The sequence below is a fragment of the Camellia sinensis genome, chromosome 5 (assembly GCF_055761805.1).
Source record: "Camellia sinensis isolate YWXY chromosome 5, ASM5576180v1, whole genome shotgun sequence".
Classification (NCBI taxonomy): domain Eukaryota; kingdom Viridiplantae; phylum Streptophyta; class Magnoliopsida; order Ericales; family Theaceae; genus Camellia; species Camellia sinensis.
Genome location: NC_138965.1, coordinates 14,815,897 through 14,833,126, shown reverse-complemented (window position 1 = coordinate 14,833,126; position 17,230 = coordinate 14,815,897). Strand labels below are relative to the sequence as shown.

At 33.0% G+C, this 17,230-nt stretch overlaps 1 protein-coding gene across 1 annotated transcript; it reads right to left on the bottom strand.

Moving 5' to 3' along the window:
• Window positions 1-240: 240 nt before the first annotated feature.
• On the bottom strand, window positions 241-1,239 carry LOC114294716 (snakin-2). Its single transcript, XM_082867916.1, has 3 exons — window positions 1,040-1,239; window positions 900-936; window positions 241-790 (listed from the first exon to the last, which is right to left on the bottom strand). Exons 1-3 carry the CDS (start codon window positions 1,124-1,126, stop codon window positions 609-611), a joined length of 306 nt encoding a protein of 101 aa, XP_082724042.1. The 5' UTR covers window positions 1,127-1,239; the 3' UTR covers window positions 241-608.
• Window positions 1,240-17,230: the final 15,991 nt, after the last annotated feature.

The following is a 17,230-nucleotide window of genomic DNA, read 5'->3' as shown; positions in this document are numbered from 1 at the left end:
TATCTTGGAAGCATGTGTGTGAAATATATGCATATATTTTCATAATGAATTTAGGTTACACAATGGTTTTTCTAGCATGTGACAACATATTTAGATTTTTTTTTAATTAACTTAATAGGGGGTTCCCCAATAAAAATAAATTTCAGATTTCATAGAAAAAACGAAATGAAAAAGTAAGATATAAATAAAATAATAAATTCGGCATATTGTGTAGAGTTCTTTATTTTTAGAGACAAAAAATTATAAGATGTCAAACTGTCACAAAAAATTTGACATCTCTAAAATGTTCTTACAAGTTTTTATTGAGCACCATTTATATCATCAAATCACAACCCACACAAGAAGAAGAAAAGAAAAAAAAAAAACAACAACAACAACGACAACAAAATTACATATCCAAAAACCATAATGACTTTAGGGAGAATATCAAAAAAGTGAGAAATTTAAAATTAAAAAAAAAATTTCAAATTCATGGAAGTACAAGACTCGCCTACACAACTCTAATACATGAATTACTCGTACTTTCATGTTTTTTTTATTGGCATTGCTTTGTAAATTTAAACGGCTTTTTTAGCATTGCTCGCAACAAAAACAGAACTAGGTAGTTTTCAAGGGCATTTGCGTTGATTGTAGTGAGTGGTGAGGGTGGCATAGCAAGGGCAGGCGTTGAGGTTGCCAGAGGTGCCAGGAGGAACACATTGGCACTTCCCACAGCAACTCCCACATGCCCTCTTGCAGAGTCTTGGCCTTTTTGACAATCTACACCTTCCTGCACAAGCTGCCCCGCAATCTATACACATAAAAAAACATACAATTCACTTTCAAATTCAATCAAAAAATAGTTGAAACCAGAAGCTGCAATGGATATCACAATTAATATATATAACAAGCACAATTACCCATGGGCTTGCTGATATCTGTTAGACCATTGCTAGTCTGCATAGTGCATGTAGCATATGGTTAGTAAAAATATGATTACAATAGATCTAAAAAGATTAATGCAATGTGCTTTGTTTTGGAGGGATTGAGAGAGGTTTACCACTGCTTGATTGGTCGCTGCTTGGGCAAGGTCAAGAAGGAGAAGAGAAAGGAGTAGTGAAGCAATAAGAGCTTTAGAGATTGCCATTGATGATAAATTTGTTGTGAAAAGAGTGGTGGTGATCAAGAGAGCTTGGTGTAATATGCAGGAACCTATGAGTCTCTCTGGTTTTTGGCTTGGTACATAGAATGAAGATATTAACTGTATTTATAGTCTCAGAGAGAGAGAGAGAGAAAGGTGGGCAGGCTTATTTGAGGGAGGAGAAAAGATAGCAAAACTGAAGAAAGGTGGCATTGCATGCATGGGCATACTATTGGCAATGCCAGGCAGAAAGCAAACCAGAGGTTATGCATATAGGCTGGCAATATGGCCTACCTACCTACCAAAAACTTGAGAAATTCCAACTCCCCAAGTGTGCACAATATATACTTTGGTAATTGTAAATTCATAGCAGTAATCAACCATCCAAGTCAAGTTTTAAAGCAAAAGATTTTCATAGTTAATTATTCAGTAGATTCAGACTTACATATATTACTGTCACTTACTTTTGTTAGGTAATTGAGAGATAAGGATGGTTAATAATGTCTTTTGCTTTTCACTTATCAAGAGGCCCCGTTTGGTAGAGCTGTGGGAAAGTGATTATAGATTATAACTTTAACAGATTATAACTAACAGCTGTGAACATAAGCTAGTAACCTGTTTGGTTCAGCTGTGGGATTATGGATTTAAGCAGCAGAGTAGTGTTTGGTAAATAAGCTGTAAAAAGATTTTTTTGTATAATTGTCGTTTTTTCCCTTATAAGATATAAAATTTGTGATTTCATTTATAATACATTTTTTTCTTTTTCTTTTTCATTTTATTTTATTTTCTTTTCTTTTTCACCTTATTTTCTTTTTTAATTTATTAATTCATTAAAATTAACATTCATATTCTAATTTATATTAATGTTATGATTTCATTACATATTATCTTTCATATATTCATTATCAAAATTATTAATTTTTTTCTTCTCTTCTTTCTCTGTATTTCTTTTCTTTATTATTATTATTAATTGTGATTTTAGTATAAAAATTATCAATTGCTCATCAATTATTAAAATTAGCATCAATTATTATTATTATTATTATTATTATTATTATTATTATTATTATTATTATTATTATTATTATTATTAATTTATTAATCGATTATTAAAATTAGTATCAATTTGTCTATCAATTATTATTATTTTTCATATTATTTTTATTCTTTATTATTATTCATTTTAATTATTTTTAGTAATATTTCATTTTTAGTAAATATTAATTCTAAAAAATAATTTTTTTAATTATGAAAAGTATAATTTTTTTCATTATAAATTAATTAGTGACAATCAATGGTTTAATAAGCATCAATTAATAGTAAAATTATTAATAGGATCAATTAGTATAATTTTTTTTTTCATTTTTTCATTATAAATTAATTGGTGGCAATTAATGGTTTAATAAGCATCAATTAATAGTAAAATTATTAATAGGATTAATTAGTATAATTTGTTTTTCATTATAAATTAATTAGTGGCAATTAATGGTTTAATAAGCATCAATTAATAGTAAAATTATTAATAGGATCAATTACTATAAATTTTTTTCATTTTTTCATTATAAATTAATTAGTGGCAATTAATGGTTTAATAAGCATCAATTAATAGTAAAATTATTAATGGTATATAATTTGTTTTTCATTTTTTCATTATAAATTAATTAGTGTCAATTAAAATTATTAAATAGCATCAATTATTATTTTTTATTCATTAATTATTATTATTTTTTTATTAAAAAGAACACTGAAAACTTCCAACGACAAAAAAAAAAAAAAAAAAAAAAAAACTGAAAACCCTAGCTCCGACGGGACAAACCGGCGCTAGGGTTTCAGATTGACCGAGAGAGAGAGCCAAAGCCGTAGGGAGAGCCAAAGCCAGATAGACCGCCGATGTCGATCGCAAAGAAGGAGAGAGAGCTAGGGTTACGCTGTTGATCGCGATGATTCAAATTGCGCTGTCGGCGTCGATCGCGAAGAAGGAGAGAGAGCTAGAGTTCACGCTGTCGATCGCGATGGTTCAAATCGCGCCGCCGGCATCGATCGTGAATAAGAAGAGAGAGCTAGGGTTGACGCTGTCGATCGCGATGGACACTGGAAAGAGAGAGAGACAAAGACAGAGACAGAGTTCGGTCGTCGGAAATTGACATGCTCGCCGGAAATCACCCTAGCTTGCCGGAAATCGTCTCTCTCGTTTGTGTAAGAGAGTAAGAAATGGTTTATATACATGGCACACTTGTAATTAGCATCAATTAGGAAGGGCATTTAAGTCATTTTACACCTCCCATTTCAACTTCCCGTATAAGCTGAACCAAGAAGCACCCCCTGAGGTGCTTAGAAATTTAAGCTGAAAATAGTTTAATAAAAGCTATAATCTATCCCTTTAAGTTTTACCAAACACACCAAAATAACTTAATTTAAGCTAAAAGCAGCTTTAAGTTGCGTTTAAGTGCTACCAAACAACCCCAATGTCATGTAATATTCTATGACTACTTAATATTTTTTTAATTTTTAATTATGCATCTAACTAGAAATTATTAGCATATAATAGTACGAGGTCCATTTTAGAATCTTGCTGTACTTCGTCTCTCTAAGTCCACCAAATTTAGTTAATATAGTTTAAGGGTCTCCTCACTTAGTGTCAATTGATTTTGCGTTAGATGTTTCTAATAAATCTAACATGACATCAGAGTTAATCTTAGACGACCTCATAAATTTATCCCTGATCTATTTCTTTTATCTCTTATCTTTCTATCACCTCCACATGTGACCTTATCGTAGGTGTAAGGGAGTATTACAAACTTGTCCAACATTGTTGTTTAGGAAAATTATACAATAGTCCCAGAGTACTACGTGGTCATAATCCCAGAGTACTACGTGGTCATACTCATTCACCAATCACTATTCATTATACCCTCTCATGTTCCTCAATCACTCAATACAAATAATCAATACTCTACATTTTTTACCAATCATATTACCATAAAATACCACGTGACCGTACTCCCAAATTACTGAATAATTACATGTTTTCTTAAGTCACATAAGCTCATTTAATATAGTGATATAGTCTAAAGGCCTCTCTACTTAATACCAATTGATTTTAAATTAAATACCTCCAATAAATCTATTGAAGTGGTTGACAGGTTTAAAAGCTTTTATTAAACAATTGCAGAAGGTACCACCCTTTACAACCTTAATACCAATTGATTTTGAGTGAGCTAACAATGAACAACATAGATGATTGTATAAATACATTTGTTTATTATGTGATGCCTTGGACTATTCAGACAAAGTCAAAATGTGATGGGTTCACCAAATAGCTAGCTACTTGTTCGTTGTGCAAATATTATGGAGGGGTCCTCTAGCTCCAACATCCAGAGTATGTCTGTATGTGCTTCCCAGCTGGAACACTAATGCCACTTTATCAAAACCCCATTTATATACATATGAAAAAAATAGCATTTGAGTGAAATATTTTTAAAAAATAATTAAAATATATATAAGAATCTTTTGAATGCACTAGGACTTGCACCTAATAAAAAAGAACTTGCACTTTTATAAAAATGAAATTATTTTCAATTGTTTTGAAATTTTCTAATGTATTAGTAATTGGTCGCGTGCGTTACACGTGACACATGATTTTTCATCAGTTGGAAAATTGGTTTATATAAGGCATATTTTGAGCTAACTTTGAGCCTAAAATTGAGTGGACCCCAAACGTCTTTTGGGGTGGGTCCGAAGAGGTGAAGTGTTTCTTGCCGCGTGGCAAGTCACACAGGGAAGACGGAACGTCAAAACCATTTATGAGTGAATGGAAAGTTGACGTCGTTTTTGGGTCTAACATTAACTTTTTAGATAAAATTCATTTGAATTTTTTCAATAAAAATTATTGTGGGAATTTAATTTAATTCTAAATTCAAATTTTGAGTTCTTAAGTGGTTTCCTAAAGTTTGTAATTGTGGGAATTTAATTTAATTCTAAATTCAAATTTTGGATTCCTAAGTAGTTTCCTAAAATTTGTACCTCTTTCTTTATTTATTAAACTATTCAATTTGTTTAATATATATATATAATATTCAAAATAGTTTATATAATAAAGTTCAACAGGTTTATTTGTGTTCCACAAACCAACGTCTACTTTTCAAAATTGTTTGGAAGGAATTTTGTTCCATGTGTAACGGTCAGTAAAACAATTTGAATTCAAATTCTGAATCTGTCCATGTTTTGTACCTGTTCACTTCGGAAATACACCTGTTCGGGTCAGGTTTTCTTGCCTATATATACCTGCTATTCCAGCAGTGTTTACATTCAGCAAAATAAGTCTACAAAATACCTTGTTGCTGTCCAATTCTTTTATTTAGTGCATTTTCCTACATTCTAGTTTTAGGAAAATAATAAAGAGAGTATAGAACACAGGTTCTAATTCGCCGAACAAATTTGTTTGAAGTGCTTCTACAAATTTGTGAAGATAATTGTATCTTGGGAGATAGACGCCACTCAACCGTAAGCACCGTAGCGGGGCGAATCTGTCTTAAGGACAGAGTGTCACACACTCGACTTGGTCTTTGAATTTTCAAATTCGGTTCGATAAATAAATTCGGTATGTTATTTATTTATTTTGTTTGATTTAGTTTCAATTTATTTTATTTACACAGAAGATTGTTTCAACAATCTTAAGACAGATTCGAATCTATTCTGTTTACAGAATTTTTTCATTTGTTTCCTTTTCTCTTTCTTCTTTTAAGAAAATTATTTTCTGTAAATTTACAAAATAATATTCTGGTTGGAAAAACAAATAGTGATTATATACTATTTGACAGATAGTAGTAATATACTGTCTATTTTCTTTGACAACTAGTAGTACGATACTGGTGTCATTAACAATTCAGAATATATTTTTGTGAAATTTTTTCAGAAATTAATTTTGGGTTTTAGAAATTATTTTCTGAGTATTCATTACTTAAAATTCTGTTTTTAGTTTTTTAATTATTGAAGTGTTACAGAAATTAATTTTATGTGTGGAATTAATTTGGTTGAATAAAATTTTATTTTATTTCCAAATTAATTGAAAAATAAAAGTTATATTCTTATTTCTTTTATTTTACAGAATTTAATTTCCTGTGTGGAATTAATTTGGTTGAATCAAATTTTATTTTATTTCCAAATTAATTGAAAAATAAAAGTTACATTCTTGTTTCTTTTATTTTTTACAGAATTTAATTCTGTGAATTTGGTTTAATTTTCTATGTAGTGTAAATTCTAATTATAATTTTGTTTTATAAATTAGAATTGATGGCTACTGAAACAAATGCCCAAACAAGTACTACTGTGGTGGCTGCAATTGCACCAACCCCCTCTCCCGTGGTGACAGTACCAATAAATCATGGAGAGAAGCCAGAGAAATTCTCAAGAACTGACTTTAAAAGACGGCAACAGAAAATGTTGTTCTATCTTACAACTCTGAACCTGGCTCGTTTCCTCCGTGAAGATGCTCCTATCCTGAAAGAGGATGAAACCGACCGGCAAGCGGTTGCTGCGGTTGATGCTTGGAAACATGCCGATTTCCTTTGCCGGAATTACATCTTGAACGGACTTGACAACACATTATACAACGTCTACAGTCAAATCAAGACAGCAAAGGAACTTTGGGAATCGTTGGAGAAAAAGTACAAAACGGAAGATGCCGGCTCAAAGAAATTTGTGGTTGGCAGATTCCTGGATTTTGTAATGGTTGATTCGAAAACTGTGATCAGCCAAGCTCAAGATTTCCAACTCATTCTGCATGACATTCACGCAGAAGGCATGTCTCTCAATGAATCCTTCCAAGTTACAGCCTTAATTGAAAAATTACCAAAAGGTTGGAAGGAATTCAAGAACTACCTCAAACACAAGCGCAAAGAAATTTCTATGGACGAGTTAATTGTGTGTTTAAGGATTGAGGAGGACAACCACAATTCTGAAAAGCGGGTTGGTAAGCATCCTATGGAGTCTAAGGCAAATGTGGTGGAACATGCTTCAAAACCAAGAAACGAAAGTCTTCTGGAGAAAGTTCATCACAAGGCTCTAAAGGGGAGGAAAATAAAAAGTACAAGTTTAATGGCAAATGTTACATTTGTGACAAAGAGGGACATCGGGCCAAAGATTGCCGTGGCAAAGGCAATAGCAAAAAGAGAACAAGCAAGAAGCCTGCTCAAGCCCATATGACCGAAGTGGACAATATTTCCAATGGTGTCGATGACATCAATCTTTCTGTAGTTGTTTCCAAGGCAAATCTTGTCGGAAATCCTAAAGAATAGTGGGTGGACCCTGGTGCTACTCATCATATTTGTGACGACAAAAAAATGTTCACATCTTATTCTACAGTGGACAATGGTGAACAACTTTTTATGGGCAACTCCTTAACTTCCAAAGTTGAAGGACAAGGAAAGATTGTTCTCAAGATGACATCAGGAAAGGAACTCACTCTCAACAATGTGCTGCATGTACCGGACATTCGCAAGAATCTTGTTTTCGGATCTTTGTTGAGTAAGAATGGGTTTAGGCTAGTATTTGAGAGTGATAAATTTGTACTTACTAAGAATGGGATGTATGTAGGAAAAGGTTACATGTCTGATGGCCTTTTCAAGTTACAAGTAATGACCGTTGTGTCCTTAGTTATTAATAATAATACATCTTCTTCTTACTTGCTTGAGTCTTCAAATTTATGGCATGGTAGACTAGGACATGTTAATTATGGATATTTGCGTAGATTAAATAATATGGAATGTTTACCTAAATTTGACATTGATTCAAATCATAAATGTGAAATTTGTGTTGAGGCAAAATTATCTAAAACTCCTTTTCATTCAATTGAAAGAAGTACGAAACCACTAGAATTAATTCATAGTGACATTTGTGATTTTAAATCAATTCAAACCAGAGGTGGGAAAAAATATTTTATCACTTTTATAGATGACTATACTAGATATAGTTATGTTTATTTAATTCGAACCAAGGATGAAGTTTTGGAAACTTTCATTCAATATAAGAATGAAGTTGAAAATAAACTTAGTAAGAAAATCAAGAAAATTAGAAGTGATAGAGGTGGTGAATATAAATCACCTTTTGGTGAGTTTTGTAAAGAACATGGAATAATTCATCAAACTACTGCTCCTTACTCACCTCAGCAAAATGGAATTGCTGAAAGGAAAAATATGACTTTAAAAGAAATGATGAATGTCATGTTAATAAGTTCTAGATTACCTCAGAACTTGTGGGGGGAAGCAATACTTTCTGCAAAATATATACTTAATAAAGTACCTCGAAAGAAAGTGAATCAAACACCTTATGAATTGTGGCATGGAAGAGTACCATCCTACAAATACTTAAAAGTGTGGGGTGTTTGGCTAAAATGACTATTCCTAGTCCTAAAAAGATTAAGATGGGTCCTAAGACCATTGATTGCATTTTCATTGGTTATGCCAAGAATAGTAGTGCATATCGGTTTTTGATTCATAAATCAGAACATTCCGAAATGCATGTAAATACTATTATTGAATCTCGAAATGCATCTTTCTTAAAACATGTATTTCCAAATAAGACTGGACAAGAGACTAGTAACAATAAAAGATCTCATAATGCTATTACTAGTCAGAATCAAGAACATGATCAAGAACAAGAGTTAGATCAAAATGAGGAAGAGGAACTTAGGCGTAGTAAACGTGCTAGAACCTCAAAATCTTTTTGTCCAGATTTTCTAACATATTTATTAGAAAATGAGCCTTTAACTTTTAAAGAGGCTATGTCCAGTCCTGAAGCTCCTTTATGGAAAGAAGCTGTCAACAGTGAAGTTGAATCCATCTTGCAAAATCACACTTGGGAATTAGTGGACTTGCCACCAGGTTGTAAACCTCTTGGGTACAAGTGGATTTTCAAAAGGAAATTGAAAGTGGATGGATCAATTGACAAATACAAGGCAAGACTTGTGGTGAAAAGTTTTAGATAAAAAGAAGGTCTTGATTACTTTAACACATACTCACCGGTTACTAGAATAACATCCATTAGAATGCTAATTGCCATTGCATCTCTATACAATCTAGAAATTCATCAAATGGATATGAAAACCGCTTTCTTAAATGGTGAGTTAGAGGAAGAAATTTACATGGAACAACCAGAAGGGTTTTCTGTTCCAGGAAAAGAAAAGAAAGTGTGTAAATTGGTTAAATCATTATATGGTTTAAAACAAGCGCCAAAGCAATGGCATGCGAAATTTGACAAGGCAATGATGTCAAATGGATTTAAAATTAATGAGTGTGACAAATGTGTTTATATTAAAAACACAGACAAAGGTTATGTCATTGTATGTCTTTATGTAGATGATATGCTCATCATAGGTAATAATAATGATATGGTTAAAACTACTAAGAAAATGTTGAATAAACATTTTGACATGAAGGACATGGGCATTGCTGATGTAATTCTTGGTACGAAAATTACCAAAATATCAGAAGGTTATGCTTTGTCACAATCTCATTACATTGAGAAAATACTTGACAAATTCAATAAAGATGATGATCATCTTGCTAGAACACCTGTAGATGTTAATTTGTATCTTTTTAAGAATGTACAGGAAAGTATTTCTCAATTAGAGTATGTCCAAATTATTAGAAGCTTAATGTACTTGATGAACTGCACTCGCCCAAATATAGCTTATGCAGTAAGTAAATTAAGTAGATATACGAGTAATCTGGGAGTAGAGCACTGGAAAGCAATTATAAGGGTTCTAAGGTATCTCCGATTTACTCGTAACATTGGGCTTAATTATACTAGATATCCAGCAGTACTTGAAGGATACTGTGATGCAAATTGGATATCGGATACTAGAGACTCGAAGTCCACCAGTGGGTATGTCTTTACTCTTGGTGGGGCGGCTGTATCTTGGAAATCTTCCAAACAAACTTGCATTGCTAGATCTACTCTGGAATCAGAATTCGTAGCATTAGACAAAGCTGGGGAAGAAGCAGAATGGCTTCGCCACTTCCTTAAAGATATTCCAATATGGCCAAAACCGGTGCCTGCTATATGCATACATTGTGATAGTCAATCAGCTATAGGTAGAGCACAGCGTCATATGTATAACGGTAAGTCACGACACATTCGTCGTCGACATAACACCGTGAGACAACTACCCTCTAATGGAATTATTTCCATTGAATATGTTAAGTCTAAAGACAACATAGCGAATCCACTAACCAAAGGGTTAGCAAGAGAGTTAGTTGAGAATTCATCGCGGGGAATGGGACTTAAGCCTATTAAATAAGAGTTACCACAACAGCAACCCAACCTAGTTGACTGGAGATCCCAAGATCTAGGTTCAAAGGGACAACCGAGTTGTGAATGACTCAGAAGGATCACTGGGGAGTCTAACTCCTACCCATTTCTTTGATGAAATAGTGATGTCTACAGCGTTTGAGATTAAGTAAAATTTTAATGATTCTTATAACTAGGTAAACCTAGTGGAGTATGGTAGGATACTCTTCATAAGAATCACCTATGTGAGTGTGAACTGGGCCGGCTCTATGAGCTTTGTGAAAGGCTACAATTCTCTAGCACACTCATGAAAGACCAGGTTGTTCAGGGCCAAAATGAACACAATAGTGAGAGCTAAACTGTGTCTGGGTATATACTGTGTGAGTTCTATTGTCTTGGTTTACACAAACGGCTGAACAGTTCAAGACATCATGTTCACTGGTTAGCTAGTAAATCCGATAATGTCTCACAAGGGAAGGTTCAAAGCCAAAAGCTACCTATCCTTTGCAGAATATTACCAATTTTTGTACTCTCTGTATTTAGATCATGTTGTTGCATTTTCTCTCCGTCAAATTCCATTCATGTGGGGGATTATTGGAAAATTGGTTTATATAAGGCATATTTTAGGCCGACTTTGAGCCCAAAATTGAGTGGACCCAAACGTCTTTTGGGGTGGGTCCGAAGAGGTGAAGTGTTTCTTGCCGCGTGGCAAGTCACAAGGGAAAGACGGAACGTCAAAACCATTTATGAGTGAATGGGAAGTTGACGTCGTTTTCGGGTCTAACATTAATTTTTTAGATAAAATTCATTTGAATTTTTTCAATAAAAATTATTATGGAAATTTAATTTAATTCTAAATTCAAATTTTAGGTTCTTAAGTGGTTTCCTAAAGTTTGTAATTGTGGGAATTTAATTTAATTCTAAATTCAAATTTTGGGTTCCTAAGTGATTTCCTAAAATTTGTACATCTTTCTTTATTTATTAAACTATTCAATTTGTTTAATATATATATATATATATTCAAAATAGTTTATGTAATAAAGTTCGACAGGTTTATTTGTGTTCCACAAACCAACGGCTACTTTTCAAAATTGTTTGGAAGGAATTTTGTTCCATGTGTAACGGTCAATTAGGGGTGGGCGTGGGTCGGTTGCGGCCACGAAATCTCCAATCCGCCATCCGTCCGCCAGATTGGCGGATTGGAGAAAATCAATCCGCATCCGTCTGCCAATCCGGCGGATGCGGATTGAGCGGATTGGCAGATTGGCGGTTTGGCGGATGGATGCGAATCGGTTTAGCGGTTTGAAATTTTATAAATTTTCAACATAGTTCAACTTGTGCACTTCCTCAAAAAAAAAAAAAAAGTATTACAGTCAATGACTTAAAAAAGTATTACAATTACTGCATGCCTCATCCAAAGAAAGAAAGTTTGAAACTTTAGAATATCACAATCACTGCATGCCTCATCCACATATTACAATCACAGCATGCCTCATCCACATAAAGTATTACAATCTGTGGTTCTTCAAATATAAAAACAATTCAAACCACAAAAACCATGAACAGAGCAATAGTTGAGATTGTATGTCTCTGCATTATTACATTTATATATGTTTTGAAAACTAAAACCAACCAACATATTTCATATTTTCTATTTATTACTTTTAGAGTTAGATTTAAAAACCAAAAAATATAGATAAATAATACGTTTATTTTTTTCAATTCAAAAAATATATTCAAGTTGAAAACTTTTTTTCAACAGAATATTTGAACTCTTTTTCAATTGAAAACACAAACAAAATATTTAAACAAATTGAAAACACAAAATCTTATAAATTACTATGGGTACTCGTGGTTTGGCGGTTCGGTTGTGGCCAAAGGAACCTCAAATCCGCCATCCGTCCGCCAAATTGGCGGATTGGAGAAAATCAATCCGCAACCATCCGCTCGTCATCACGCATCCGTCCAAAATGCGGCGGATCGGTTCGGTTCGGTCGGTTTTGGCAGATCGGTATATCTATTGCCCACCCCTACGATCAGTAAAATAGTTTGAATTCAAATTCTGAATCTGTCCATGTTTTGCACTTGTTCACTTCGGAAATACACCTGTTCGGGTCAGGTTTTCTTGCCTATATATACCTGCTATTCTAGCAGTGTTTACATTCGGAAAAATAAATCTGCAAAATACCTTGTTGCTGTCCAATTCTTTTATTTAGTGTATTTTTCTACATTCTAGTTTTAGGAAAATAATAAAGAGAGTATAAAACACAGGTTCTAGTTCGCCGAACAAATTTGTTTGAAGTGCTTCTACAAATTTGTGAAGATCAATGTATCTTGGGAGATAGACGCCACTCAACCATAAGTACTATAGCGGGCAAATCTGTCTTAAGGACAGAGTGTTACACACTCGACTTGATTTTTGATTTTTTAAATTCGGTTCGATAAATAAATTCGGTATGTTGTTTATTTATTTTGTTTGATTTAGTTTCAATTTATTTTATTTACACAGAAGATTGTTCCAACATCATCAACTGTTAATATTGTAATTATACATGTCTCTTAAATTGATATGTGATATGTATACAAACAAAGTATGAAGACTTGTATGGGTAAATTGATCTGTATCCAAAATATAACTAAGTAAGAAATTAATACATACTTGACTGAAGAATTTAAATAATAAATGAGAAATTTTATAAACATAAAATGTGTACATGAAATATATTATTTTTCTTAAACTTTATAACAGATAGGACAATTCATGTTTCAACTCGTCTAACTTTGCTTAGAGAATATCTTACAATAGATCTTCTGTAGTTTTTGTTTTATCATCTTCTTGTTTTTCTTCTTACTCACTATTATAACTCATTATAATAAAAATATTTTAATAAGTAAGAGTTTAAGGCGATATCATATTATTATGAATATCAAAATTCAATTTCCTTTGTAATTTTTTTTGTAAGGGGAAAAAAAGTACAATTATTGTCATGAGAAAAGTGTTTTGCAAAGTCTTGGCATGTTATTGAAAATATTTGTTGTGGACACTTGTTTATATGACATGTACGTATATATATTAAATATAAATTGATAGGAGAATAATACACAATTCCACAGTTTTTCTCTAGCAAATATAACTATATTACTAAAGCGATACATGTTAGAAATTTAAAGTATCTGATAGTAATGTAGCATTACAGATTGATAATGTATGAATATAATAACATATATAAATTTACATTTATATTTTTGTATATATATGTAAGATATCACAAAAATAATATTTGAAATCTTTTGTAATAATATAATACAGGTGATAATGAGAAGTTATTTATTCATAATTAAATAGTTCGTCATAATGTAAATGTTCAGTGTTACATTTTTGTGTGTATGCACTATTTTTAAATTAGATTATTAAATTCACATAAAAAATGAAATGAATTTGTGCATAATTCGTATAAAATTAGAGATTAGTGAAGAGAGATTTAAAAAAAGAAAAGTTGATAGTGTTTGGTTTGATTTATTTTTTCAAATTTTTGTTTTAAATTTTTTTATTTCCATGCTTTTTGTCTTTAACACTGCTTTTTTTTTTAATAACTCTTTTATTTTATTTTTAGATTCACTTAATTAATACTTTTAGATTTAGATTCATTTAATCTAAACACACTTAGAAAATATTTGTTTTGTATTCTTTTTGGAAAAAAAAATATTATGAACAACAACAACAACAACAACAAGAACAAAATATATATATATATATATATAATAAAAAAAATCAATACATGTTTGAATTTATAAATTGTTTATCAATATGTTAGGTTTTTATTCTTGGCAATCCCGGTTGACAAAACTCTTTCCAGTTGTAATTGCTTTTGCACTTTTTATTTCAGTGAGCTATGAGTTTTTTAGATGCGAATCCAACCCGAATTATACCTTGCAGAGAAGTTTGTGATGTTAATACTTTTAAGATTGCCACTTCACTAATTATGATGGGGATCGAGCTGCCCGGTTAGCTTGCGGGGGTCCAGGGGGCAGCGCCCCTTGGCGGGTCCAGGGCAGCGTCCCCGAAGCAAAATGCAAAATTGTATTCGAAGTTACATGTCCGCCTTTGCTCGCTCGAGCGAAGGCTGCGTCTGGCAAAAAACCTGAGAATGATGAATGTACGTTCGAGCAAAGGTTGTGTGGCTCGAGCGAAGCCACTTATGGAAAAACACGTGAGATTAGTTCCTCGCTCGAGCGAGCTTCGGAGTCCCAGATTTCTATAAGTACGTGTTTCTGTCAGATTTTAGGATTACTGCTTCAGATCTTCTTTTGGGATATTAAAGTTTATATCTAGGGATATTTTGCTAGTTTTCTTTGATGTTTAATTGAGTATTCAACTCATGGGTTAAGAAGAATACATCAAAGGTTCGTTTGTTCATTCTATACAAAAGAGAGAGTTGTTCTTCAGTGGATTCAGAAGAATTTGAGCCTGAAGCTTTGGTGGATTCTGGAGTGGCTCATCGTCTAGACAATTCCGAGGTGAAGACGAGGTTGGAAGGGACACATAAAGGTTGGTTCAATTCAGACGTGGATTCGCTTGGTAATTGAGAGTATACCTGTGTAATTCCTTTATGTCTTTTTAGTGGATTATTTTGTGGTTTTTACCCGTGATTTTTTATCACAATTGGAGGTGTCCAATTATAGTTTTTTCACGTAAAATCGTTGTGTCGATTTGTCTTGATTGTTTGATTGGGATTGTTATATACTGCTTAAAATTGATACATAATCACAAATCAACATCTAGGGGATTTCTAGATTTTTCAATTGGTATCAGAGCGGGTCACTCTTTTGTTTTTTAAAACTTTTGAACGAGATCTTATTTGATTTGTGATAATGGATTCAATTCGTGAGGGAAATTCTATGGTTCGACCACCCCTACTTAACGGATCCAATTATTCGTTTTTGAAAGCTCGGATGAGATCGTTTTTAAAATCTATTGATGAAAAAGTTTGGCAATCTGTCATGTATGGGTGGACTGAATCGACGATTGCCGTTGATGGAGTAACTTTCCCCAAACCAATCGATAAGTGGGACACAATTGATTACCAAAATAGTAGCTGGAATAGTAAAGCTATCAATTCTCTCTTTTGTGCTGTCACACCTAAAGAGTTTACTCGGATTTGCAATTGTGAAGTCGCAAAAGAGGCTTGGGATATTTTACAAACTATTCATGAGGGCACTCCTTCGATTAAACGCTCAAAATTTCAAAGGCTCACGTCTAGTTTCGAAAACCTTTCAATGAAAGATAGTGAGATCTTTGATGAATTTTATGCGAAGTTGAGTGACATTGTAAATTCCAGCTTCAATTTAAGTGAAAAAATACTGGAATCCAAGATTGTAGGAAAAATTTTGAGGTCCTTGCCCGATCGGTTCCAACTAAAAGTTACGACTATTGAGGAAGCTCAAGATGTTGACAACCTCAAGCTAGATCATTTAGTTAGAAATCTCCAAACTTATGAGGCACATAGGAATTTCAAAAAGAAACAAAAAGATGTTGCTTTTAGTAGTGCTCATAGAGCTGGAGAGGATTCTGATGAAGATTGTGAGATAGATTCCAAGATTACGGATGCTTTTGTAAAACAATTTAAAAAATCTTTTCTGAAAAAGAATCCTAATCTTTTGGAATCTACTCATACTCATAAATCCAAAGGTAAAGATAAACTCAAAATTAATTCTATAGCCAAGAAGGAGAAAGGAAAGATACAAGGAAACTCTGAAAGAGTCCAATGTTATGAATGCCAAGGATTTGTTCACTTTGCTCAAGAATGCCCCACTCATTTGAGGAAGAAGAAAACCATCGCTATCACTTGGGATGATGAATCAAAATCTGATAAAGATGAAAGTGACAATGAAGATCAAGGCGAAGAGGGACATAAACAATTCCTTGTTTTCATGGTGGCTTCCGAAACTGAAGGACGAACACAGTATCCGAAGAGCCCGGTTGAGAATGCCACTCATAATGAATCCTCGAGAAGTGATGAGGAAGAGCTCAAGTATGCTATGGCTACCATTGGTCTTTGGAACAAAGGATCAAAGACTTTGGAGGATATCATTGGGTCTCAACAAATGTGTTGTGACAAGAGTGGCATTGGCTTTGGTGATAACAAAGAGCAAAAACAAAGTGCATTTACATCTCATGATACAAGAACTCAAGGAAAGGGAGAACAAAAAATTCAACATAAGGATGGACTTCTCAAACTTCCTAGAGTTGGTAAGGTAATAGAAAAGAAGGTACACCCTGTACACCCTATTTTTATTTGTCATCATTGTGGTATGCATGGTCATATTCGCCCTTATTGTTATAAGTTGCATGGGAGAGTGTCTCATAGAGATGTAAGAAATTACAACATCTCGTGGGGTAGGAAACACTTCATTGGTAGCAATGACGTTAAAGGTCAAAGGTCAAATTAGACCTCGTTATTTTGATCAGCTTGAGACCAAACTTGGAGCGAGTTTGTATTTGCCTAGACCTAGAAATAGGAAGCTGAAAACCAAGTCGAGACGGGTTCCCATTGAAAGTGAAGGGAACCACAACGTCAAGACACCATCCAAGAACCGCAATTCTCAAAACTTTATTCATACTAAAGCGGTTTGGGTGCGAAAACTTGACTTATGTTAATTTGTATATTCCTTTTAGTTTTTAGGTTTCTGTGTGTTTTTTTTTTCTTTTTGAGTCATTTAACGTGTGCATATTCGTTTTCTGTCTTGCTTTGTTTAGAAAAATAATAAATAAATAAATAAATAAAAACCAAAAGGATTTTCTTTGTATGGTTTGCAAGCTTA

Bases quoted from the DNA above. Each gene is read 5' to 3' on its own strand.
- LOC114294716 (XM_082867916.1), bottom strand. From the start codon at position 1,126: ATGGCAATCTCTAAAGCTCTTATTGCTTCACTACTCCTTTCTCTTCTC. The intron at 937-1,039 runs GTAAACCTCTCT...TGCACTATGCAG, and splicing joins CAGCGACCAATCAAGCAGTG to ACTAGCAATGGTCTAACAGA. The intron at 791-899 runs GTAATTGTGCTT...TTATGTGTATAG, and splicing joins AGATATCAGCAAGCCCATGG to ATTGCGGGGCAGCTTGTGCA.